General features: G+C 44.2%; 3 protein-coding genes across 8 annotated transcripts; 2 read left to right on the top strand and 1 right to left on the bottom strand.

Moving 5' to 3' along the window:
• Nucleotides 1-2524: 2524 nt before the first annotated feature.
• On the top strand, nt 2525-9588 carry LOC129599059 (long-chain-fatty-acid--CoA ligase ACSBG2-like). The gene is made up of 9 exons (XM_055497226.1): nt 2525-2927; nt 4832-5153; nt 5294-5475; nt 5838-6557; nt 7684-7889; nt 7955-8064; nt 8130-8330; nt 8584-8735; nt 9075-9588. Exons 1-9 carry the CDS (start codon nt 2878-2880, stop codon nt 9340-9342), a joined length of 2211 nt encoding a protein of 736 aa, XP_055353201.1. The 5' UTR covers nt 2525-2877; the 3' UTR covers nt 9343-9588.
• Nucleotides 9589-10286: 698 nt separating this feature from the next.
• LOC129599147 (uncharacterized) lies at nt 10287-16905 on the top strand. 6 transcript variants are annotated; one of them, XM_055497328.1, is made up of 4 exons: nt 10287-12118; nt 12401-12776; nt 13183-13330; nt 15629-16905. In XM_055497328.1, exons 1-4 carry the CDS (start codon nt 12111-12113, stop codon nt 16489-16491), a joined length of 1395 nt encoding a protein of 464 aa, XP_055353303.1. In that variant the 5' UTR covers nt 10287-12110; the 3' UTR covers nt 16492-16905. The 6 variants fall into 6 exon arrangements, with proteins under 6 accessions (XP_055353303.1, XP_055353610.1, XP_055353465.1 ...); XM_055497635.1 differs by having other exon boundaries at nt 10290-12104; nt 12449-12776; XM_055497490.1 differs by having other exon boundaries at nt 10290-12104; nt 12425-12776.
• A 5263-nt stretch (nt 16906-22168) lies between these two features.
• LOC129581512 (intracellular coagulation inhibitor 2-like) lies at nt 22169-23152 on the bottom strand. The gene is made up of 2 exons (XM_055472642.1): nt 22552-23152; nt 22169-22356 (listed from the first exon to the last, which is right to left on the bottom strand). The coding sequence occupies exons 1-2, from the start codon at nt 23114-23116 to the stop codon at nt 22169-22171; spliced, it is 753 nt and encodes a 250-aa protein (XP_055328617.1). The 5' UTR covers nt 23117-23152.
• Between the last annotated feature and the right edge of the window lie 1383 nt (nt 23153-24535).

The raw sequence follows: 24535 nt of genomic DNA, 5'->3' as shown, positions 1-24535 counted from the left end.
TTCTATCGCATCAACACCACGATAAAAACATTCACGGGATAAACGGCGATCTCCTTACTATGACGCCATAATTACTTCTACAAGTTCCACATGCATTTGCCATGGCTAATACATGCCAAACATCCATCTGACGATAACATGTACGTATAACATGTATCTACGGATATTTGTGGACCATGGAGGTTATCGTTGAAAACTAACAGCGTGTTTGGGATAGTTTTCTGACAGCGTTATCAGACAAATTACGAGTATGTCGGCCATTTTATATTGTGCGGATGACTGCTGCGGGACAAGCAGCCTGTCGCTGGGTCAGTATAGTGAGTAAGGGCCACAGCGCGCCAGCTCAAAGGTCACCCATAACAGCTAGCTGTAATACGGCAGCGTGCGTGTATTTATCGCGGCTTTTAATCAGCTCAGGCTCTTAATACTTCCACATCTAACACCATCTTGTAACATCATCTTCCATCTTGTAACACGTCGCCTTCAGCTGCAGGTATTACTTCGGATTTCGGTGGTGTTACGCCCGAAGCAATCTGGGGGCTTGCCCTTACAACGCTCTCGTTTAACCCTCAACCAGTGAACTCGTTGGTGTGGTGCCTGTGGATTCTGACTGCTTGCTTCTGTGGTTTTTTGTCGGTCTCTTTGTTTGTTAGGTTTGCAATTGTCGTAAATTCATCTCAACTGTCAGTTGTTTTCATAATTTCATTAATTTATGTTGATTTGAAAATGTCGTACAACTAAGTAACTGTACATATGTAAATCAAAGTGTAATAAAACATGTATGTACCCGTACATGTATTAACACACGGCACGTACAATGTAAAATGTTGGTAACCTTTTGACTGTACAGTACATGCTTATATACTGGCTGGTCTGGTAATTCCATTGTAGGGGTAAAAAATGAGAAAACGTGAGAAAACATTTGGTCTACTACAGTTGTAAAGTCGTTCTTCTCAAGATCTCAAGTGCGTAACTATAAAGGGGAAGAGTTAATGTTTCGTAATTTATATCGTTAGTTTGCTGGTATAATGGATAATTTTATCGCTAATACATGTACATATATTAGTACATATGTACTAGATATGTGTGCACATGCAGTAATACCTGCAGCTGAAGGCGACGTGTTACAAGATGGAAGATGATGTTACAAGATGGTGTTAGATGTGGAAGTATTAAGAGCCTGCGCTGATTAAAGCCGCGATAAATACACGCACGCTGCCGTATTACAGCTAGCTGTTATGGGTGACCTTTGAGCTGGCGCGCTGTGGCCCTTACTCACTATACTGACCCAGCGACAGGCTGCTTGTCCCGCAGCAGTCATCCGCACAATATAAAATGGCCGACATACTCGTAATTTGTCTGATAACGCTGTCAGAAAACTATCCCAAACACGCTGTTAGTTTTCAACGATAACCTCCATGGTCCAATTATTACGCTACGTTGGACGATTACAGGTTGAATATCGTATTTTTATCAGCTACATACTGTACAAAATGAACGAAAACGACAATACGGTTTCCCACTTTGCCTCCTTCAGCATTATTATTAGAGTAATTATTGTGCAGTGATCGGTAATTCGGGGGAAGCGTGTAACCTCCGTCGGCGATAAGGAAACGCCATCAACGAAGGTGATAACGCCGCAATGACAGAGACAACCATAACCGCCAGCATATGCCGCCACCGCAATGCTTTTATATAATTTCCAGTGATACTGTAGAATTATGTTATCATTTCATCGACATGATATCCTTTCACAGTGACTTTGCAAGAGTCGTTTATAGCCACAAACCTCTTTCGACTTTTCTAAATAATCGATTACTTTTGCTATATACAGTATTGTCTTCGCTACCGAATTTCCTAAAGACACAAGTTTCTAAAACAATTTTTATTAAATTTGTAAAATTTCAAAATATGACATTTTAACACAGTCAGTTTGCATGCAGTAATTTCTGATCAGTGAAATTAAGATGTACTTTAAATATTGCGGAGAGTAGATTTGTCGTTGGTTGGCGTAGTGTATTGGCTGTCTTTCATAGCGAGCTAAATAAAGATATTACCTTTACGTAAGAAATTATAGGACAAGCTTGTATAACGATAAATTTTCGAAATTTTTGTCCGTTCAGGAAATTGAAATACACGGGCAATCCGTTGCTTACAAATACAGCGCAAATCATCGGTTGTTGCGAAAAGTTCAAATCCACTGTTTTACATGAAATCGTGTGCGGTAATTCTCTCCAGAAAGTGCCGTGTGGAAGTACGGTCAAAGGTCAGTTTTTGCGCTGAATATTGTAACCAGGTGGAATTCGTTCGCCGGTCCACAATTATGTTCGCGAGTAGCCAGTGACAGGCAGCAGCATTTCCGGCTACAACGTGCACTCTGCCCGCGCGCTGCGTTCTCTTCCTGTACACAGCAGTGCTGACATTATTGTGCCCGGATGCCCTTTGCCTGCTGCGTGGACTTTGGCCGCGCCTGCACGTCCTGCGTGCTACCATGCGGCAGCGGTATAAAAGCTGCGGTGGCCAGCGCAGCGCCGCTCTTTCTGGCGGCTGGTTATCGAACGCGTAACGTGCATTCCGCAGCTAACATATAGACTTATATGTCCACGCCACGCAACCGATACCGCGGCGTCCCTGGTGTATCTTATCGCGGCGCGTATTACTTCATCCTTCCGTCCGTGTAATTCGCAGCATCATCCCGCTCCGTCTGCTGGTCGAAACACCGCTGCTGCGTAGTGCACGCTGAGTTTAACCACGTCTTTCTCTACTCGCTGGAATTTAGCAGTCGTTCTGTTTATCTGCTGATTTTGACAGTTTGTCACGTGGAGTGCGTCGGATTTTCTGTTTTCTGTTGGAGACGTTGATCCTACACTATTCATCATGACGATTGTTGATCCTTCGGAGACCGGGACGGTCAGTTATCAGAAAAGGTTAGCACTGCTTAAAAATCACTGTCTAGTTGTAGTTTTTCCAATGCTTCGATCAGAACGATTATAGTTCTTTTTAATTAATAAAAATTGCCGCTTCATATGGCGTTTTCACAAACCGCTTCATATGGCGTTTTCCCTATCGGCAATAATAGATAAAATATTAACTAAAAACTCAGCGGTACTTTGCGATTGCTTTATTCGGCTAATTCTTCCGAAACCCAGGCAAATATGCATGATGTAAAATTTACATAAATGATGTGAAAAATACCATAATATTTGTAAATACGTGCGTATACCGCTTTTTTTTTTATCTTGCATACTACAACGATCTGTAAGTACGTGAATAAAAATATCGTTGCGGAAAACGTTTGAGCAATTCACCATAATTATACAAGCTACAAAACGATTATAACTTTGTTTTATCTGGATCTGGTTTCGTCTTACCTTACACTGAACCCATAAGAAAATTTTCTTTCATTTGGAAGATACAACCTGGTTAAATATGAAGCAGCTTTACTGAAGAAAATAAATTTAATTTTTATATTATGAGGAAGTAGTTGACAAACGAGGCAGCTACGATTGAGTTACTGATGGTTGGCCGCGATGCCCTTGAGGCTGCATCGCGTTAAGCGTCCTAATGCTTCGCTCGATGGTCGATGGACCGGCGATGCCAATCAGGTGGCATGCCGCGCGCGCGGGACACCAGAATTCCGTGCTTTCCCGCTGGCGATCAGCGTGCGGCTCACTGTCAAGGTTATGTGACAAAAACATCCCGCTCCAAGGTCCTTAGGTAGTTGTTGCCAAAACCCCAACGCACAACGCGTAATACAACAGTTATTACATCCGTACCGCTTGTACGCGGAGCCGATCAGATTTTACTGTACTTTTGTACAGTACAGGGTTGTCTTGCTGAGAACTGATTCCCTGATACAATTCTTTCCTACCATCAGACAAAGACTAACCCCGGCGTCAGATTCGTTGGGTAGCTGATGCCCGATATGGGCTAGTTAGTGCGCAGTACAAGCGTGTTATTTCTGGCAAGGTGCCGTTGATTTCGGCTGTTTTCCTCGCCCGGAATAACTTGCTGCCCAGCAGTGCTATTTCCGCTGTAAGCAGCAATGGCAAAGGTCAAACAAACTGACAAATTAACCATCAGGAGCTTATATATCCGGCAGAACTCGTTAATCAGACAATACGCAATTTCTGGATAATATACCTAATTCAACATTTGGATTTAAGTTTTATCGTGTTATTTGATACTCGTACATAGTTTTTTGGTATAATAAAATCGAATTAATTATTACCAAGTTTTTTGCTAGTAGCGTTTCTAGCACTTTACGTGAAAATTATTATAAAGATTTTTATAAAAATACGGCTTCTAAAATAATAACAAACTTACATTTCATTAGCATGGATAAGTTGAATTAAATGGGTAAAGTCATTAAATGGGTAAAGGCCTGGGCATAATTTAAGGAAAGTAGTTCTATTTTTAAGGAAAGTTGCACCAACTTCTTGTACGAGTATGTACGTAATGTATACACAAAATTGTTTTAATTTTTAAAATTATTTTGAAAAACTGAAAAAAAACTTTCGAACTCTGGTTCGATGCAGGAAAGGTTTTCATAGTATTATGTGCGATTGTGAGCAAAATCTGAAGGGGATCGGTTCGAAATGAGGCTTTTGGTACATCTGAATGCATTTAGACTTTTTGGAATTTTTTTTGCCACTGTATAAATCTTCAACGGGATATTGCTCGTTGAAGTACCAATCATCGGGCTATAGAATGCCATAAAGCAATGCAAGAAAGTCTTTACGAGTGCGCTAAAGTTTTCGTATATGTACACGAATTTGGTACCATATTACCCTGACTGAAAAAAATATACAGCTTGTATTGTGTAATGCAGCATCCCCGGCAACGCCTCGCCGAAGATGGAGCTGTACGGGAACGGCAGCCTGGCGTCCAGTCCGTCCGATCCGCTGTGCAACGGCTTCCACTACAGCGTCGACGCCAAGTACACCAGTCCCCCCAACGGTCTACGCGGCGTCAGTCCCATCGACGGCCACTGCGGTCCGGACCAGTGCGCCCCGGCCGACAACATCTGGTCCATCCAGCCCGGCACGCCCGTCAAGATCCGCATGGGCAGCCATCCGCACACCGACGGCGTCCAGCCCGAGTCCGTGCCCACCTGGTTCACGCGCATCGCCACCAACAACGCCGCGCGACCGGTACGCTTACGATCTCTTAACGGGCGAGAATTGCGCGTTATTAATATTATTATTGTTATTAATATTACGGCACAAGAGCAGACAACCCCGAAATGACTTCAAGACTGCTCGAACAAATTACAGTATTGGGATGCTTATAGGCACTAAAGGTCAAGCGTGATGGAGCCTGGAAAACCTGGACATACCAGCAGTATCATAACGATGTTGTGGCCGCCGCCAAAGCCTTCATCCATCTCGGCTTGGAACCGTTCCACGCTGTCGGGATAATCGGGTTTAACGCGCCCGAGTGGTTCATTTCCGATATGGCCGCCATTTATGCCGGGTAAATACAACGAAATAAACATTTTATTTTAACTTTAAAATTATTTATGAATAATTTTAATACCGATTTTCAACAAATAAAAAAAATCGTAGAAACTATTTTATTATGTACTAGTAATTCTTGTTTATTTAATATTTATGAAATTAATTCAAACAAACTTTTTGTTATTTTATGTAACAAATATTTATTAAGAAACGAACAAATATTTTTTAAGAAATTATTATTTTTTAGAACAAGCTTTTAAAATTTTGCCAAAAAGAAGTTATTATGCATGGTTACTCGGTCTGCGGTCACTTCTCGATGAGTTACAGGAATTTATGGAAAATCGGATCGATTATGTTAGAATTCATGGTGTTTTGTAGCGGCTTGGCTGTGGGAATTTATACGACCAACTCCGCGGAAGCCTGTTTATGGAACGCCTCCGACTCGCGCGCCAACATCATCGTGTGCGACGACGACAAGCAGGTGCAGAAGATCATGAAGATCCGCCACGAACTGCCGCACCTCAAAGCCATCATCCAGTACCTGGGCACGCCGGCGCACGGGCCCGAAGAGGGCGTCTACAGCTGGGCGGAACTCCTCGACCTGGCCAAGTACGTGCCGGACGTGGCCATCATGGAGCGGCACGCCGCCATCGCGCCCAACAAATGCTGCACAGTCATCTACACCTCCGGCACCACCGGCAACCCCAAGGGCGCCATGCTCAGCCACGACAACCTGCTGTGGACCTCGCGCATGGCCATGACGGAGGCCTTCACCACGCTGAAGAGCCGGCGCGACATCCAGGAGACCTTCGTCAGCTACCTGCCGCTCAGCCACGTGGCGGCGCAGATGACCGACCTCTACCTGTCCATCAACACCGCCGGCGTGGTGTGGTTCGCCCAGCCGGACGCGCTGAAGGGCACCCTGGTGGATACGCTGCGGGAGGCGCGGCCCACGGCGTTGGTGGGCGTGCCGCGGGTCTTCGAGAAGATGGCCGAGAAGATGCAGGCGGTCAGCAAGAAGAACGGCGCCGTCAAGACCTGGATCGGCTCCGTGGCGCAGGATGTCGGGCTGCGCGGCAATCTCAAGCGATTCAATGGGTAAATCTTAATGACCTTTGGCAACATAATTATATTATAACGGCATATTCGTTAACATATAAGACTTATTAAAAGCACTTACATGTACGTTTCCAAAAAATACGTTAAATAATTAAGCTTATACGTAGATAAAACTAGCAAAACATTTTATATCAAACTACCTATGTGTAACGGTCTTGATGACCTTTGCGCATATATATGCACGCCGTATGTATATCCGTATATTCGAAATATGTTCTCATACATAAAGTTCTGGGATATTATTTTACGAATATAGATATGCATGTTATGCACACCGTATATATAGGGGGAAAAATGTGTCTAGCCGAACCAATCCCTTGTACTTCTGATGTAAGCCAGCTCGTGGTTAACGTTGCGGCTTGACAGTGTTTTCTGTAAAGCGCTGCTATTAAGATTGCAGGTACTGATAACAGGTAAGCAGCACTCGTACAACTGCAGGTAAACAGGCTTAAACTGTATTATAGCCCGCACCTGCCTGGTGCAGCTAATACCACATGTACCGTCAATGCCGCACAGCCTTAATAGCAGCGCTTTACATAAAACGCTATGCATCCACAACGTTAACGTAAACCACCAGCTGGCTTACATCAGAAGTACAAGGGATTGGTTCGGCTATACACATTTTTCCCCCTATATGCGTTCATATGTAAATATTAATGTAAGACATAAGATGTTCATAAAATAATGAGTTATGGTGACGTTTGCGGATGTTTATACACAAAAGATGTGGGTTATCTCATATGTGCAATGTGATACCCATATATAAATCCTGATGGTGACCTTTGAATAATAATATAAAACGATAACGCACTACTACAACTTGTAACCGTAGTGTGTAATCATTGCTGTTGTACTACTACAACTGTACCAGTATCGATATGCATGATAGGTAGATGTATACATATGCATATTATGTACATCAAGATTTATATATAGATATGGGTATTACATGGTACATATGATAAAACCAATAGCTTGGGTGTATTAGAGTATATACGTGCCGCATCCGCACCGTCACCAAAATTTATATATTTTAGTATATACGTGCAATGTCCAACAAAATTTTCTCGACAAGTTTGCGTTATGTACATGTGGGCTTAAATAGGCGCAGTAATGGCAACGGCAACGGCAATCCGCTGGGCTGGACACTGGCCAACGCGATGGTCTTCAAGAAGGTTCGCCAGGCACTCGGTCTAGATCGTTGCATCTTCACCTGCTCGGGCGCCGCGCCCATGATGAAGGAGACGCTGGAGTACTTCCTCTCCTTCAACATCCCCATCTACGACATTTACGGCATGAGCGAGAGCTCCGGTACATCACGCTTAATCTGCTGCAATATACTGCGATAGCAGTTATTAAAATGCTCTCTTTTTTAGCTCCCCACACGCTAAACCTGCCCGGCGCTTTCAAAATCGGTTCGGCCGGTCGGGAACTGATCGGCGTGGTGACGAAGATCGACAAGCCGGATGCTGGCGGCAATGGCGAGGTCAGTTACCATTCGTGCTGCACATAAAGGTCGAAGAAATAAATGTGGCATCTTTTGCGCGGCAGATCTGCATGTACGGCCGGCACATCTTCATGGGCTACCTGGGCAACGAGGAGAAGACCCGGGAAGTGCTGGACGCCCAGGGCTACCTCCACACCGGCGATATCGGGCGGAAGGATAGCGAAGGCTTCCTCTTCATTACCGGCCGCCTCAAGGAGCTGCTCATTACTGCCGGCGGCGAAAATGTCCCGCCCATTCCCATAGAAGTATGTGCGCACTTGATAGCCGACATCATAGTATAAATAAATTATTATAGCAATATTTATTACGTAAATGCATGTTAAAAAATAAATGTAAAAATTGTTTGCCATATAAATATAATTACAATTTTAATGTATACATGTACAGCTAATTATATAGTATCGTACTACAATAATTACTATGTATATTAAAATTAAATGAAATGTTTAGTAAATGTCTAATATAGTAAAGATGTTTATTATCGGTGATTTATAACAGGACGCGATCAAGGAAGAACTGCCGATTGTCAGTAACGCTATGGTCATTGGCGATAAACGGAAATTCCTCGCCGTTTTATTAACGTTGAAATCGGAGATTGACCTGACGACCGGCGCTCCACTGGACAGACTAACTAAGCCCGCACAAGAATGGTAATAATAGTTTTATTGAACAGCAGTTTTCGTATTAGTCACTTAATCTTATCCATTTATTCAAATTTCTTTCCTTTTCATTATTATTATATATTTTGTAATATTTGGAAGTATTCTTCATTAGAAATTACAATTTCTTGCTGTTAACCCTGAAATTCTCGATACCAGTTCTGCACCTGCCTTGAAATTCTCACTCAAATCTGTTGATCTCTCTTACATGTTCACATTCGAATTTACTTGTTTTGTTGGACCCCACTTGAATTTCCTTGGTTGTCTGCTTTTGTGCCGTAAATGTAATAATAATAATAATAATAATAATTTAATTATGTGTTTGTACAGGATTAAGGAAAACGTCGGCCAAGATGTCAGTACGGTGACGGAGGCCGTCGGACTGACCAGTCTGCAGAAGATCATTGAGAAGCGCATGGCGCTGGTCAACAAACGCGCCACCAGTCGCGCCCAGTGCGTGCAGAAATTCAAGCTCCTCCCCGAGGACTTCAGCATCCCCGGCGGCGAGCTGGGTCCCACGCTGAAGCTGAAGCGCAACGTCGTCGCCGCCAAGTACAGCGACCTCATCGAGCAGTTCTACGACGACACCGATTCCTGAGCGAAACCACGCCCATCTCTGCCATGCATCGTTGTCGTCGCACGGTGCTGTCTTTTTCTCTCTGTTATTCATGTGTGCTGAGAGAAGGCATGACCTTTCAGAAAGCGTTTTTGCTCACTGTAGTATAATCTTGCGCCATTTTTAAGATTCTCATTTTTCTGTCATGTGCACCGTGGTATAATGTTATTTACATGATATTAAGCATCTCTTACCGAGATTCGCTCATAATAATCCGTGCATCAGTAATCAGTATTCGATGAACGTATAGACATAACAATTATCACAATTGTCTGTCAACGTTGATTATGGATGCTTAAAAGACAGTACAGTAATATACGATAGAAATCATAGAACAACATGCGTCGGCTGCCTATATGTCCGCAATGCAGTATGCCCTTGTAGCCCTACTTCGGTTTTTCTCATATTTCGGTCACTGTGAATATTCTTTCCTATGTAAACGTTCTTATATTTTGGTCACCTGTTGTTAAAATTTCCGGACAATTGCAAAAATACCAGAAACGAATAGCTTTCATAGTAAAAACTTCGCTCAGTAATTTCGAAGCAGGAAGTAAACGAAATTTCCATAAAAAACCAAAGTCGAACAGGGACAGGACCAGGTGCACTGTGAAGCAACCGCTCTTCCACGTTTAGACATTTTAGAAATTTTTAATTCCAACATTTTTATTTTTGTTTTTTGTTCTAATGACTACCGACCATTGACGAAGAAATGAAACCGCACGTGGTGCGATCAGCAGCTGCTCCTGTAGCGCACCACATGGGCGGTGGTGTTAGTGACCGGTGGAGCCAAACATGCAACTCTGTACGCGTACTTCTCAGTTATAGCAGTCAGCTCATCTGCATTCTGTGCGCTAGTAAACCGTCGATCAAACCGACAAAATTATGGGCAACTCTCGCATACACTGGGCGACAGCACGCAACGTTCGGACTGGCAGTTCAAAGTCCATCCTGGCGTGTGGCAGTCAGCCGCACCTGTCATCGAGCGGCCACAGAACCCTGCAGTTACCTTCGCACCATTACGCCACGGGCATGCCGTCGCCTTCGCATTATTTCTGAAAATCGAACCATGGCTGCGCGTCTGTACTTGGCTTTTCAGTAGTGTTTTCCCCGAAGAACGAGTCTTTCGCATTGGCGCCCAGGAAGCAGTTATTACTGGGAAGCATCTGGTTCCGAATTAACTTCGGAAATGAATCTTCCTGGAACGTTTCAGCCAACTGTTTTGACTCTGTAGCGCATTACACGCTGCGGAGTGGGGACAGCCATCACTCGAAAGGGACGAATTCGAAATTCGAAGAAATTACGCTACAGCGAATCTACGTAATGGCCTGCCCCCGCAGCATGCGCCGCAGCCTCTCCTGGATGACTAATTCCCAAAATCGTCCGGATATTCGGTCTAACTCTTCCCTGGGAGAACGGGAGCGAGCAGAACGGGATGGACGATTATGCCATCCAGTGTTTTCAATGGAGACGGGTGCCGGGGCTGCCGCGGCCCGGGGCGGCTGCCAGCGTGTTAATGGCAGCGCATAAGTACTGGTTTTAGTCGGCGTCGGGCATCCAAGACGAAAATATCCGTTATGGGATCCCCGAAAATTGCGACGAAATACCCAAAAAAATGTCAGATGTTACTTTTTTTCCTGATTTATTTTTGAAACATTTTTGGTGTTGTTTAACGTAACTCCAAGTTTTTTTTCTGATTTGAGCTTATTTTATTGATTCTTAAAAACAGTTATTTTCATTAACGCCGATGTAGTCTTTTTAAAAATTAAGTTGATTATTGATTTTAGGAAAATTTTTAATTCGGTAACATTCGTAGCTTCTTTTTCTAATTTTTGTCTGTTTTGATTTTATTTGAACAACCGATTTTCACTAATAAAATTGCAAAATCAACGCTACAGGCTACAGTGATATTTAATTAACTAAGTTAACATAATGAATATTTATTTACAGGTTGTTAGATTCGCCAGCAAAATCCAAATTATTCTTAAAATATTTACGGAAATTAAGGAAATGCAAAAATCCTTTAGGTTGAGGAAAAACTTGAGCTTAAATAATTCGGAAAAATAGATCAGTTGTTTTCTTTATTTGCAGAACAATTTCATTTATTCTTGTTAATATAATTCTTGCCTTTTCTCTAGTTGCTGGATTTATTAATTTTTGAAACTTTTAATTTTTAATAATTATATTTCGTTAACACAATTTTTGTCCGTTTCTAAAACTAATAACCATTTTTTTTTTATTAATTTTTAAGAAAAGCTTAATTTTGTTAGCAATGCTAGCATTGTTTTTAATTCATATTTATTTTGGTTATATTTCAAAAATGTGAATTCGTTGATGTACAGAGTAAACGTGAAATTTATTCTTCAAGCTCGAGTGTTATTTATGTAATTAACCAAATGCAATTAAAATTCGAAAGCCTAAAATATAAAAGCAGCGGAAGGAACGGGAAGTTAGAATCGAAAAATAAAATGAAAGAATAAAACTGAAAAAAATCTAGAAGAAGGAGAAACTGACCGGTTGTCCCCGCGGACCAGCAGCGCGTTGAGGAACTGGCAGAACGCCGGAAGCAGCTCGTGCCGGCACTCCGCTAACTATACTCTAGCGGAAGAGCGGACTCGGGATGACGGCCCGGTCGCCCTGAAGTTCTGCCTGTTACCGGGCTTCGTGCAACGCTGGCCGACCCAGTCCGACAAGCAACCGGCTACATCCCGCAGGATCGCCGGGAGGAGCGGGAACCTGGAATTTCAGTGAGAATGCAATTGTACACAGCTAAATCAATATCGTAGATGAACGCATCCTTTAAACTGCAATTAAAGCTATAATAAATTAAAAGTTACGCTAAATTAACTGATTTAATTCAAATTTAATAAAAATTAATTTGAACAAATCTAATTAATTAAAATTTAATTTAATTTAGCTTGACTTAATTAAAGTTTAATTTACACAGGTATCACAGTCACATTGGCCGACGCACAGCAATTATTATAAGAAGAAATTAACCGGGAACTCTGTAAAATAAATTAAATTAATTTTATTTAATTAGAGGAAAGTGGAAACTCATTTTCAGTACGACTACATACTGGGTCAACAGGACGAAAAGGACAGGATCATCTGAAGACGATCGATGCGCTGCCTCGTTGGATTTGCACGCTGATCCGGTGCTGCGCAAACTCTGCTGCTGGCGTTGTGCCTGTTTCTGCAGGATCATCTGGGCGCGGACACCTACCAGCTCGGTCCATCGGGTCCGCATGATCCCCAGCTCTCCCAGCCTCCGGGGACGACCCGTCGATCATCCTCAACGCGCTGCATGCCGCGATTTTCCTCGGTCTTGCTCCGCTCATCTAGCGCTGCTGCTGCTCACTTCGGCACGAGTGGAAGGCGCGGCGATAAACGGCAAGGCCATAAGGTGTTACGGCATGGTTGGTTAAAGAAAGAATTGTATTTGTATTTTTTCTAGTGAGTGTCAGAATTACTGCTTGATCATCGTGCAGCGGCGCAGCGCGCTGACCGGTGTGGTGGGCCGTCTGCAGCCTTTGCGGATGGGACGGCCGCCCGGGTGGTCGGTTCACGGCGCCTCTGGTCCTTCCTTCGTTCAGTTCGTTGCAGCTGCAGTTTGCAAGCTACCCGTGCGTTAGTTCTAATTTACAATTTTACACTTGATAGTCAGCCTAAATTACAGCCCATAACACTGATAACAGGCATATGCCTGTTATGGGCTGATTAATTACCCAAAAATTATCTGAATTTCCAAATCAATTAGCTAAGCCGTTTTCTACTGTTGTTGGTGTCTCTGCTGTATGATTAAAGTATAATCATCATTGCCAGGTTATCGTTGTTCTGCTGGCCGCCGCTGCAATGTCTCCGTGCTGGAAAAGAGGCACTTGCCTGTCACCGACATGGTTGACGCTTCTTATTCTGCTGCAGCTTCACTGCTCCGACGGATGTTCCCTTCAGCAGCCGACGGCCGCCAACCGTGAGTACTGCGTAATTATCCACAGGGAAAATAGCTTTCCCCCTGGATTGCGGCGAGTGGTGGGCTGGTTACTGTGCTCGGAACACGCTCCCTGAAAACAGGCTCTCCGATTGCGCAACTGCGCCGGATTTCTGGCTAAAATGCAGCTGTACGCATTTGTCGTCGAGTTAATTTAGTTGTCCAGTTCCGGTGCGCTAGATTCGAAAAACGTCTAATTTTTACAATTATTACGAGGCCGGTGTGGCGAAAATAATAATATTCGAAAATTTGTTTAATATTTTTTCATGGATTTTCTGGTGTATTTCGCAGGATAACGTGCGTCGCTGGGCGTGGCGAGCGAAATGGAGCTTTTTCTCTGAATTCCGAGCTCGGAAAAAAAGGGAAATTTTCTTGGAATTTTAGATGTTCTGTACATGCGGGCCGCTGGACGATTTGCCTTGATAGATAATTTTTTTCAATATTTTTTCGGTTGAGTAACTTCCATCTCATAAAATCAGGCTAAAAAAAAGACACCAAAATTTTCAAAAAAACCCAGCATTAATTTCCAGTATCCTGAATGCGTGATAATAATATATCTGCATTAGTAAAGGAGCTGTCTACTGAGTTCAACAATAATAATAATAACAATTGATAATAATAATGTTAATTATTAATTCAGTAAAATACAATAAGTACGATTGTGTCCGGAAATTGTCTCAGCCAGAGTTTCTGTGTTATTTTGCTGTACCTGCTTGTTTTTCTCCTTGAATCTGCTGTACCAGTTTGTCGGAGACCGATAGGGCTGAATACTTGACTTAGAGTAATTGTTAAATTGTTTCGATATAAATTAAATTCGGAAATAAATAAATTAATCAATAATTAAACTCGGAAAAATCACCTTGAAATTTTTGGAAAATGCTAATGACGTCTGTAGAATTTTCGGGAACGAATCGCGCCGGGTTCCGCGGGTGTATCTGCGTAACTTTCTATCTCAAAAAATTCAACTAAAAATGCAAGAAATTTTCTACTAATCCTAAAACAGCTTTCCTGTAAGCTGTTAACATATCTCCATTAAAAGAAGATGGCTACTGTAGTTAGATAATAACACCAATAAAGAAAAGAAAAAATGCCGGAGGTGTAGATGACCGTGCAGCACTTGTTGGGCGCGATGGCGGCGTGCCGCTCCAGGATGGCCACGTCCGGCACGTACTTGGCCAGGTCCAGCAGCTCCGCCCAGCTGTACACGCCCTCCTCGGGCCCGTGCGCCGGCGTGCCCAGCTCCTGGACGATGGAAAATGCTGATATAAATACGTACCCCCAGCCAAGCCGCTATAAAATACCAGAAATCTTGAATTTTATTCTAATCCTGGTTTCCGGTAATTTAAGATTATATAACTATAATCGGAAAGTCGCTGGGTAACGATGCATATAACAATATTTCAGCAAAATTTCAAAAGCTTCCTCTAGAAATATAATAATTCTATATAAAATGATAATAGATAAAAACACGATCGATTTGTATCCGGAAACTGCAGCTAGCACCGCCGCACCGCAGCTAGCACCGTTCTAGCTTTTTAGCCAATAGCGGCCCCTCTGAAGTGTGGCTTCGTGCACAACAAACGCAGCCGTTTGGTTTCTCCTTATCCATAGCTTCGTATTCTTGGGAAGTACATTCGCCGTGAGGACCTCTGTTGGAATTCAGTCAGTTTTGTTTTGAGGCAGTTTTGAAATGAATTGAAACTTTACAATCAGAAATAACGATAAGGGGAAACAAATGAATAAAAAAAATTATTTTTCCAATATTTTCTGTTGTAAAGTGTCAACATAGATTGAAATATTGTGTACTGTCCCCTTGTGGCAGTGGGCGCGCGCTGACGGACAGCCACAGTAGCTTGGCGACTGCCGAATTTATAGAGGAACGTGTTCTTAACGGAATAAGAAGACACGATGCAATTACAACCCTGCCATCAATTTAGCATGTAAAGATACGGGTAGAGCGATACTAGTGCGAAGTTGGCGCTTGTATGATGGCCACTGCACTACGTTCATCGCAATGCAAAACTGCGCTTCGCAGTTGGATTGTCCTGTACTGCATCGACCGCTTTGTAGCCACCTTACGCCAGGTAGTTATAATTGTTCTCGTTAAAATATCCGGTGTGCACCAAGCCACCAGCCAGCCAAATGCATGTTACGTGTTTAGACAGTATGCCGTGGCGCGCCGTAGTACGGATTTACAAGCTACCCGTAAATTCCTAATGTTCGCTGTATTTACGAATGCTCAGCTTGTCGACAAGCTTTTACAACTGATTTGCACGTTAGTGAAGGACATGCTGACGGAAGCCATGCCGCACCGACAGGACGACCGCGTCGTATTCCCGGGGTTGGCGGTGAACAAATTCCTGACGGAATGCGTGATGGACCGGCCGCGTTTGGGCGAGAACACGACGTTCCACTGCCGCGTTCCGGCCGATGTGGACTGGCGTCATGTGTCCTGGGTGCACCAGAACTGGGTCGTCTTCGAAGATGGACGGCCGCAGCCGCTGCCGGCGCAGGACATCACGGGGCAGACCTACAACTTCACCCACGTTAACGATACATTGACCGTCGTCGTCCGCAACGTCACCATGCGCTCCGGCGGCCTCCTGCAGTGCGTCATCGACCCTCCCTACACCCGGGAGCGCCGCATCCTGCAGCGCTTCCTCATTCTCCCGCTGATCACGCAGCGCCGCGACGTCTTCGCCGCGGCCGACGAGAGTAACGTGACGGCCATCGAGGGCGAGGAAGTCACGGTGCAGTGGCACATCCGGCTGCCGGTTCCCGAAGGCCTTCTCCTGAACCTGCCCAGCCAGTTGATGTGGGTGCATCAGGGCCGCATCGTCCAAGGTCCCTGGGAGGCGCCGTACGGGCTCCCGATGCCCGCCGGGGAAGGACCCCGGGATGTGGAAGCTGACTACCAATTGGCCGTCAACAGCCCTGGCCAGCTTTTGCAGGTGGAATTTCACTTTCGAGCCGTCACGCTGGCGGATGGAGGATCGGTCCAGTGCTGGTTCCGGCCCCACCTGGGCGTGCATGAGTGGATTGTGCAGACGAAGACGCTGCTGGTTTTACCCAGGAACGGCACACAGAAAAGCGGCATTGATCCGGTATTGGATGGGTTCGATATGGCGGTGCTGAGCCGATAATAACCCGCGCTGCTGACGGAGCTGAACTTTTCTATATGATTATTGATTGGATTTGAAGTTTTTGTAATGGCGGGAAGTGATCGAGAATTGCGATCGCTTATTTGAGAAACTGCATACGTCATAATAATAATATCCAGTTAACCATTTGTCGTGCTATCTTTGGCACCGCGACATTTCTCCGCGGACAACTAGTCGCCGGACTTTTGGTCGCAGACATTTCACCGCAAGCTGCCATCTCGCCGCGCGACGTTTCGTCGCAGAACATTTCATCAGCGGGACTTTACGCCGCGAGAATTTCCGTCCTATGACCGTTTCGACGCAAGGATATTTTGCCGCAAGGACATCTCCACGAAGCGACATTTCGCCTATCAGATAAACGATTTGCTAATATAACTAAGAGTTAAAAAAAGGAAATCTAGAAAAGAACAAAACCAAACAAACAACCTAAAAAACCTGAGAACCTAAAAACCTAAGAAAAACCTCGAAGACCAAAGAAAGAACCTAAACAACTCAAAGGAAAACTAATAAACCTAAGAATTTAAATAAGCAAACCAAAGAATACATAAGAACCCTAAAAAATTTTAAGAAAAACTAATAAAACCCAAGAAACCTAAGAAACCCAAGAAAGTCTAAGAAAGACTAAGAAAACCTAAGAAACCTAAGAATAAAACCTAAGAAAAAATAAGAACACGTCTAAAAAACTGATAAACTAGTGAGAATTAAGCGCGGTAAATTATTTTTCGGTGACTTGTCAGATCCTTCGAAAAGTCCAACGACGAATTTTCCGCGACCATACGTCTTGCGTCGAAAAATGGTAAAGTAAAATACCAGATCTGACAGTAAAAGCAGCAAAAAGGCGTTGAAAATTAATGGTTACCGGTTTATTCTGTAGAATAAACTGCCAGTAACACAGCAGCTTTTCGAAAAGGCATGCTCAACAAAAGCGCTGCAGAGCCATTTTTTGGAGGATTAACATAAATTTGTAAGCAAAACATTAGCGGCACCGTGTTTAGTTGCTATTGACCAATATATGGCCAGCCCCCTGGGGGTGAGTCATTGACCACCCCCAGGGGCAGTGCCCCTGTGTAACATACACCTCTTTACAACATTCAGAGAGCTGGGAACGGAGGGTGTATGTAGTAGAGGGATTTTACTGTAGATTGCCCAAAATTTCCCCTTTGCTCGTGACTTTTTGGTTGAAGCGATATATTTTCCCGGTCGTGCTGCGGACGGTTATATCTAGTGCTATGGGGAGATTGTGTCCAGCTGTACAACTACACCAGCTGTGGGATTTTGAGTACGAGTACAGCGTGCGACAGGACGTGACGTTAACACTGAACCGGTGACAGTGTAGAACGATCACATGAACAGAAGCAGTTCGATGCGCCTAAAACATTGATTACTTTTAAAAATCGCTCCAGTACCTAGTTAAAAGAATGCATCGGAAGGAGACCACAAGTACATTACGTACAGTATTTTGCGCAAGGGCTAACCAATTCGAGGAGTTTGGCGTAAGCTGCGCATTTGTATCTGTCGCTGTGTTGACGCACATGTGTTGATTTAATTTGTACAAATCAAAATGCGTTTTATAAATGCTGATCAATAATTACTGAATGCAACAGTCATTATGTCCTTACAGAATTAACGCGACTGGTTGTAGCAGCACTATCCCTGGCAGATTTGCATGATTCATTTGCGGTGAAACCATCGAAAAACCGGCCATTAGGAAGATAACACAAGCATTCACATCGTGGTTACCTTTGAGCGTGCAAAAAGCATGGTGTCTGTTAGTTTGCACAGATGGTCTTAGTAAAATGGCTGTTGCGGCTAGAGAATTATTTTTCCTTGTTGTACCGGCGTTTTGACATTGGCCATTTTACTATATTATTGTGGGACGACTGCTGCGGGACAAGCAGTATACCTGTCTATCGCCGCTAGTGACCAAGGGCCACAGCGCGCCGGCTTAAAGGTCACCCGTACCACCCATAACAGCTAGCTGCAACACGACAGCGCATGTGTATTTATCGCTGCTTCTAATCAGCTCAAGGTTTATTAACACTTCCTTGAAAACGTGCAAAAACGCTTGGTCTACCACAACTGCAAATTTGCTCTTCTCAAGACCTCAAATAATTATAAAGGGGGAAAGTTAACGTTTCTTAATTTACATCGATAGTTTTCTGGTATAATTTAGATATGAATATTTGGCATGTTAGCCACGGCAAATGCTTGTAGCAAAAAAATAGTGTGGCATTGTACGCCGTAACGTGGAGATCGGCGGAACCGGGAATTTTTCACTATTGCTGTGTTGATGCAATAGACATTATGGGACAAGCCTGTACATTGCATACGCGTCCTGCAACATAATAATAAACAGTGCAATATACTGTAAGACGAGCTGGAAGAGTGATTCTATTTGTTCTATCTAGCTGACCTTTTGAATTTAAGTGAAAGTGCAATACAGTGTTGTTTATATTACTTACTTGTAAGGTTGTAACAGTGTTGGAACTTATGCGATTTGGTCGGTACATGGTGTTTTCATGGTTACGAAACGTTAGCAAATGTACCTCAACAGAATGAATGACCAAGTGGCAGAACGAGTGGGGAATTGAGGTGTGTATCAGCTACTTATGTTTTATTACTATGGATTCTGTATGTCGCATGATTGTTGTTCTTCTGCTAGCCTTCTTGCTCGGTTCTTTGGATGGAGGCAGCGAGAGTGGATCAATAATAATAATATTTAATCCATTTTTCCCTGCATAAGAAAACCAGTACAATGTATATATAACAAAAAACAGTGCGGATAACAGATTTGCCCCTTCTAACAGGGGATGAACGGCTAGTTCACCCCTGTGCGCGAACAGTTTAACGGAAACTGAACGCCAACACACTGCACACTTTATCGCTCTCACATACAACATCTCAACCAGGAGCTGCAAAAGGAAAAGCATCCAGCTCAGACGACGAAATCTAGCACTGAAAAATCTACCAGATTTAGAATCTGGTAGATGGAGAAAAACACGGCAAAAACAGCAAAACAACCTAGCAGCCGCCTGTGCGCGGGTGAACGGAGAGGCCACTCCTCCTCACATGCCTGCGGGTGGATCCCATGAGGTCCTCCGAATGCATCGCGCGGCGTCGCGAACTCCCCTCCATGTCTTCCCGGGCGTCCTTGCTGCCCATTGGGGCTTTAAGCCTCAGCTCGTCCGTCCACACAGCCGATGCGCATCCTTCACACTGCAGGCACGGGCCGTGCCTGCGGTTCTGGAAAAGCGGACACACAGTGTAAGCACCTTGCTTAAAACGCACCTTCGCGTAAAAACTGCATCCGCTGACGTCACCGGTGCCTGCGGTACTGGATAGACGTCACATACGGCTGGCTTCACATCGGCTCGGCTCACGGTTCGCTTCGGTACGGCTTGATTCCGGTCCACTTTGACCTGCTTTGCGTTGTCTGGGTCAATGCACTGGCTGCAACGACATCCAGCGTCCAACCAGGAAATGGGTGAATTCCATTCTTTTTTCAGTAGGAAAGGTCACGTTCTGAGGAAAATCGGGCAGGGGTTTGTGGCATTGGAACGCTGGTGACCCTGCAAACACCAAAATACGATTCTTCGGTGGGGAAATTCCTCTGCATCCGTCCGGGAAAGGTCGTCATCCCAGGAAAAACGGGCCGGGCAGAGGTTTGGGGCTATCTGACACTGGTGACCCTGTGGGGCAGCTCACTGGTACTTCTGCGATGGCAGGGTTCACGTGGGCTTCGGTGAATGGCAGTCCTGGAGCTGCTACGGACTGGAGTTGGCCTTGTCGTCGCTGGCTGCTGCTGACATCATCCTTCACGTCCTTCTTCACCCTCTCCATCACCGCGCTTCGCGATGTGGTATTCCTCCGGCCTCCGGCGGGGGTCATTCCTCCCGTCCATCGTCGTATCCGGGGCTGCCGCTTCGGCAAAGTGAACTTTCACTAGGGGCGTCAGACGTCGCACTTGGGGCTCGAAAGGGTGCACATGGTTCTTCCGAGATCTGCTACCATCTAACAGGGGATGAACGGCTAGTTCACCCCTGTGCGCGAACAGTTTAACGGAAACTGAACGCCAACACACTGCACACTTTATCGCTCTCACATACAACATCTCAAAGGCCACCGCAGCACCTTGCTGCGGGGCAAAAAGGAAAAAGCATCCAGCTCAGACGACGAAATCTAGCAACTGAAAAATCTACCAGATTTAGAATCTGGTAGATGGAGAAAAACACGGCAAAAACAGCAAAACAACCTAGCAGCCGCCTGTGCGCGGGTGAACGGAGAGGCCACTCCTCCTCACACCCTCATGCCGCCAATCTTTTATGCCGTAGTCAGTCATTTTTCAGGACAATCAGGAATGTACGGTAATTGAATGATCACTGTACGAGACGACGAGTACATGACATTTTGTACAGTATGCGTCATACGGGTTCCAGAGCACACGATGCGAGTTGAAGCGTCACTACCGTATTAACTGTCGTACAACATCCGTTGCATTCTGCTAACTGGCAGGTGGCAATGTAACGACATTGACAGCGAACGGTTTTCTAGGTAGACTCGAATTATTCTTCGTTATCTCATAATCTTTCTACAATGTCATGTTGTTAATTTTACCGTGAGGTCCTGTCGCACGTTGTACATGTACAAAAGTCTTGCGACAGAATGGACTTATAACTGAATTAATTAGAGGCGGCATGCAGATTTATCCATGTTCGAGCCTTCGAGATAAATAGAGTGTATGCTCCGTACTGCAACAGAAATCACGACGCCGAAGCCATCTGTGTACCCTGTACTCTGGATGCTGTACCCTGCAGCACTGAAGCACACAACACGCAGCATTTTATCGTATTCAAAACCTTTAGCCAATTACAGATAGGCAGTATTATTTGCTTGTATTCCAATTCAGAAGCCGAAAGCACTTTCCAGACAAAACTTTGAATGATAATAATTTCTGCAGAAGATGACTATATACACGTACTACAGCGTTATTCGGGCCGAGCAGTTGCGTACAGCCCAAAATCAGCCAGCGCCGTGATACAGCATCTTTAGTAGGGTAAGTTCGTCACTTCGTACAACACCCTGACAGCTAGACGAATTTCTAGCATACTAAAACGATTCTCTTAAAGCATCTCAGCTGGAATTACTTATATACATGTGTATTTATATATTCGTTTTATCACATGTATATTTCTATATGCCCAGGCGCAGTAATCGCAACGGGAACGGCAATCCGCCGGGCTGGACACTGGCCAACGCGATGGTCTTTCAAGAGGGTCCGGCAGGCGCTGGGCCTGGACCGCTGCATCTTCAATGTGGTGTCTGCTTCACGGCAGATCTGCATGTACGGTCAGCACATCGTCATGAACCTGCATTTTACTGGAGTAATCACTTTCTCTGAAGCAAAAGTGCTTGATTTTGTCGTGATTGGTCATACAAAGTTCTGTGCTGGTATTTTGATGCATGTTATTTACAGAATAAAATCCGGTATAGCAACTCCGCTCTTCCATTTTTTTTTGGTTAAATTTCTGTGCAACAATTAGAAGAACGTTTTGCACTCCTGCGCTCCGTCCGTGTCCCATGGACGAAGCCGCATCGATCAGTCGGCATTTTGTGTTGAAATAAATAGCCATAGATTTATCAGTTGTATGGTGTTGGGCGGCTATGAAGCTGAAGGATCCGCGACGTGTCCCATGTACACAATGTAATCAAGATCCCGGTGACGTATTAGGAAAATGAACGGTCGGTCGGCGATAAACTCGCCGTTATACGGCATAAAGTTGTCCATTTGGTCCATTATGGTTAACTGCTTATTGATGGGTGGTGTTTCCGTACCGTATTCGTCAACATCTAGAAAATGCAATCCTGGAATCCAGTTAGTGTTTCCTCCGATACCAAAAGTTTTATTAGATTTCCCAAAATCTGTTGTCTTCATAACACATTTTTTTATTTGTCAGAAATTTTCGTCAGCAGTGACAACGAAGCTACACGAATTTCAAGCGAAAAATCGGTTGCAAACGGTGCTTAGTGGAAAAGTTGCCATACCTATTCTGACTTTTTGAAGGACACTGTTAATACAAAACGGTGATGTTTCCGCCATTTCAGAAAAATCCGCCGAGTCATCCAGTGCCGTCACAAGGCCCAGTTCTCGCAGTATTGGACACAGCTCTATATTGCGTTCCATTCGAAATTTCGGCATTTGAATCTCCACCTCCTGCACCACTTTATTACGCATGTTTTTCAAAATTTCTGCTAACTTAACATCCGTCAGCAAACTAGTGAGCTCCTCCAAGCTGTGCTGGCGCTTCTGCATCCAAGGAAACCGTCTTGTAAGACCGGGCAGTATAAAAATCGCTTTCCAAAAACCTTCTGCAAAGGGCACTTCAAGAAATTTGGCCCCGCCCATGTCCTCCGGTGTCCAGCAGGGGCATTTCAGAATAATATGCATCGTGTCCACGGAAACACGGCCTCCGTCCGCCGTTGTGAAAGTTTTCTTTAGGGTTTTTGCCGTGCTAAAGGGCCGCCGCCAACTTGACTGGAAATGGAGTGCATTGAAGATTCTGCAGGTGGAAATTTCTGACAGACTGGAAAATAAATCCGTCTCGCTCATTTTGCCCTTGGTTTGTTCTTGTAAATAACGGTTGAATATTTCATTGCGCCTGGTACCGGAGGTTTCCAAGTTAACCACTTTAAATATCTTGTTGATTTCTTCCATGTAAAACGGTTTTATAATGTCGCTTTGTGCGGTAAGCAGAACGTTGGCCAGGTACAAGCGAAAATTTTCGTCCCTACCTAGAAGTGAATCTGCTTTAAGATATACCTTATGGCATAGACGTTTCAAGCGAATAGATTATCTATATTTTATTAAGTAAACACATACGGTACCTCTGAATCGTCAAATTAAAAGCAACCTCAATAACTCTGCAGTTTCGAACGGTAAATTGAAACGGTGAACGCATAGGCTTTCACAACGGCCAAGAGAAAAGTAAATAATTGAGTAAATATTTGAGTCTGAGAAATAAGTAAATATTTGAGTCTGAGAATTTCTGCAATGAAGATTTACGAAAGGATTGCAGATCAAAAAAGGCTTACTTTAATAATATAATGACCTTCAAACAACTAACGGCTACGTGACAAGTCGTCGCGGGACATTTCGTCGCGGGACATTTCGTCAAGGACACTTCGTCTAAAGGACTTTTGGTCGAGGGACAACTGGTGTTAGGATGTTTCGTTACAAGGACAACTCGTTTTGGGACACTTCGTTGTCGTGACAGTTTGTAGCAAATGTACTCGTTGCTTACTTAACTGGTACATTTCGTCGCATGGATAAATCGCCGCATGGACTTTTCGTTGCGCCGCATTTTTTTGGGTTTTGGATTGGCACGGAACTGTTGATTGCTTGCGCAATTTGGCGTGTTTGTCCAAGGTCACCTGCCGCTTTCTGACGCAAATCCATGTGTGAAGTGTGTGCAATTATGGCAGCACGGTCACCTGTATGGCTGTGAACTTTGGTAACAGTGAGTGCGTTGTCAAGCAGGCGCACGCGACCATTGCACGAACGGTCTTTACATCGCCAAAACTGGGCAGTATTGACCTTTCGTTCCAGCGTATACATAAAATAATCATGTATTAATAGCTTCCCACCACGAATGGTCGAAGAAAAACTGTATTCAGCCATGATATTTAAAAACTGAACGAAATGAATCAAAAGGTCAAATGTGTTGAAGTTCGCGCTTTAGTTAAAAAAACTAGCAAAATAGTGTAATTATCTTGGAAGCACCGTTGTCGTAAGTTTTTTGAAGTGTGATCTTGGCGCGATTCCGCGTCGACTTTTGAAAACATTAAACCAGAGTTGCCCGTCTTTTACAATCGTAAGAGTGAAAGAGCAACTGCAAGTCAGAAAGAGAAAGTCATTGTTAAATTTTATTGCTGTTCAGCAGTAAACGACTTGATCCTAATTCTTTTTGTATCTTATAGGTCTCAATGTGTGGAAACGGAGACTCGTTCGGTCCAGCCCCTCTATCACATA

Source organism: Paramacrobiotus metropolitanus, unplaced genomic scaffold, assembly GCF_019649055.1.
Source record: "Paramacrobiotus metropolitanus isolate TYO unplaced genomic scaffold, Prichtersi_v1.0 Parri_scaffold0000001, whole genome shotgun sequence".
Taxonomy (NCBI): domain Eukaryota; kingdom Metazoa; phylum Tardigrada; class Eutardigrada; order Parachela; family Macrobiotidae; genus Paramacrobiotus; species Paramacrobiotus metropolitanus.
This window is presented reverse-complemented; position numbering and strand designations above follow the sequence as displayed.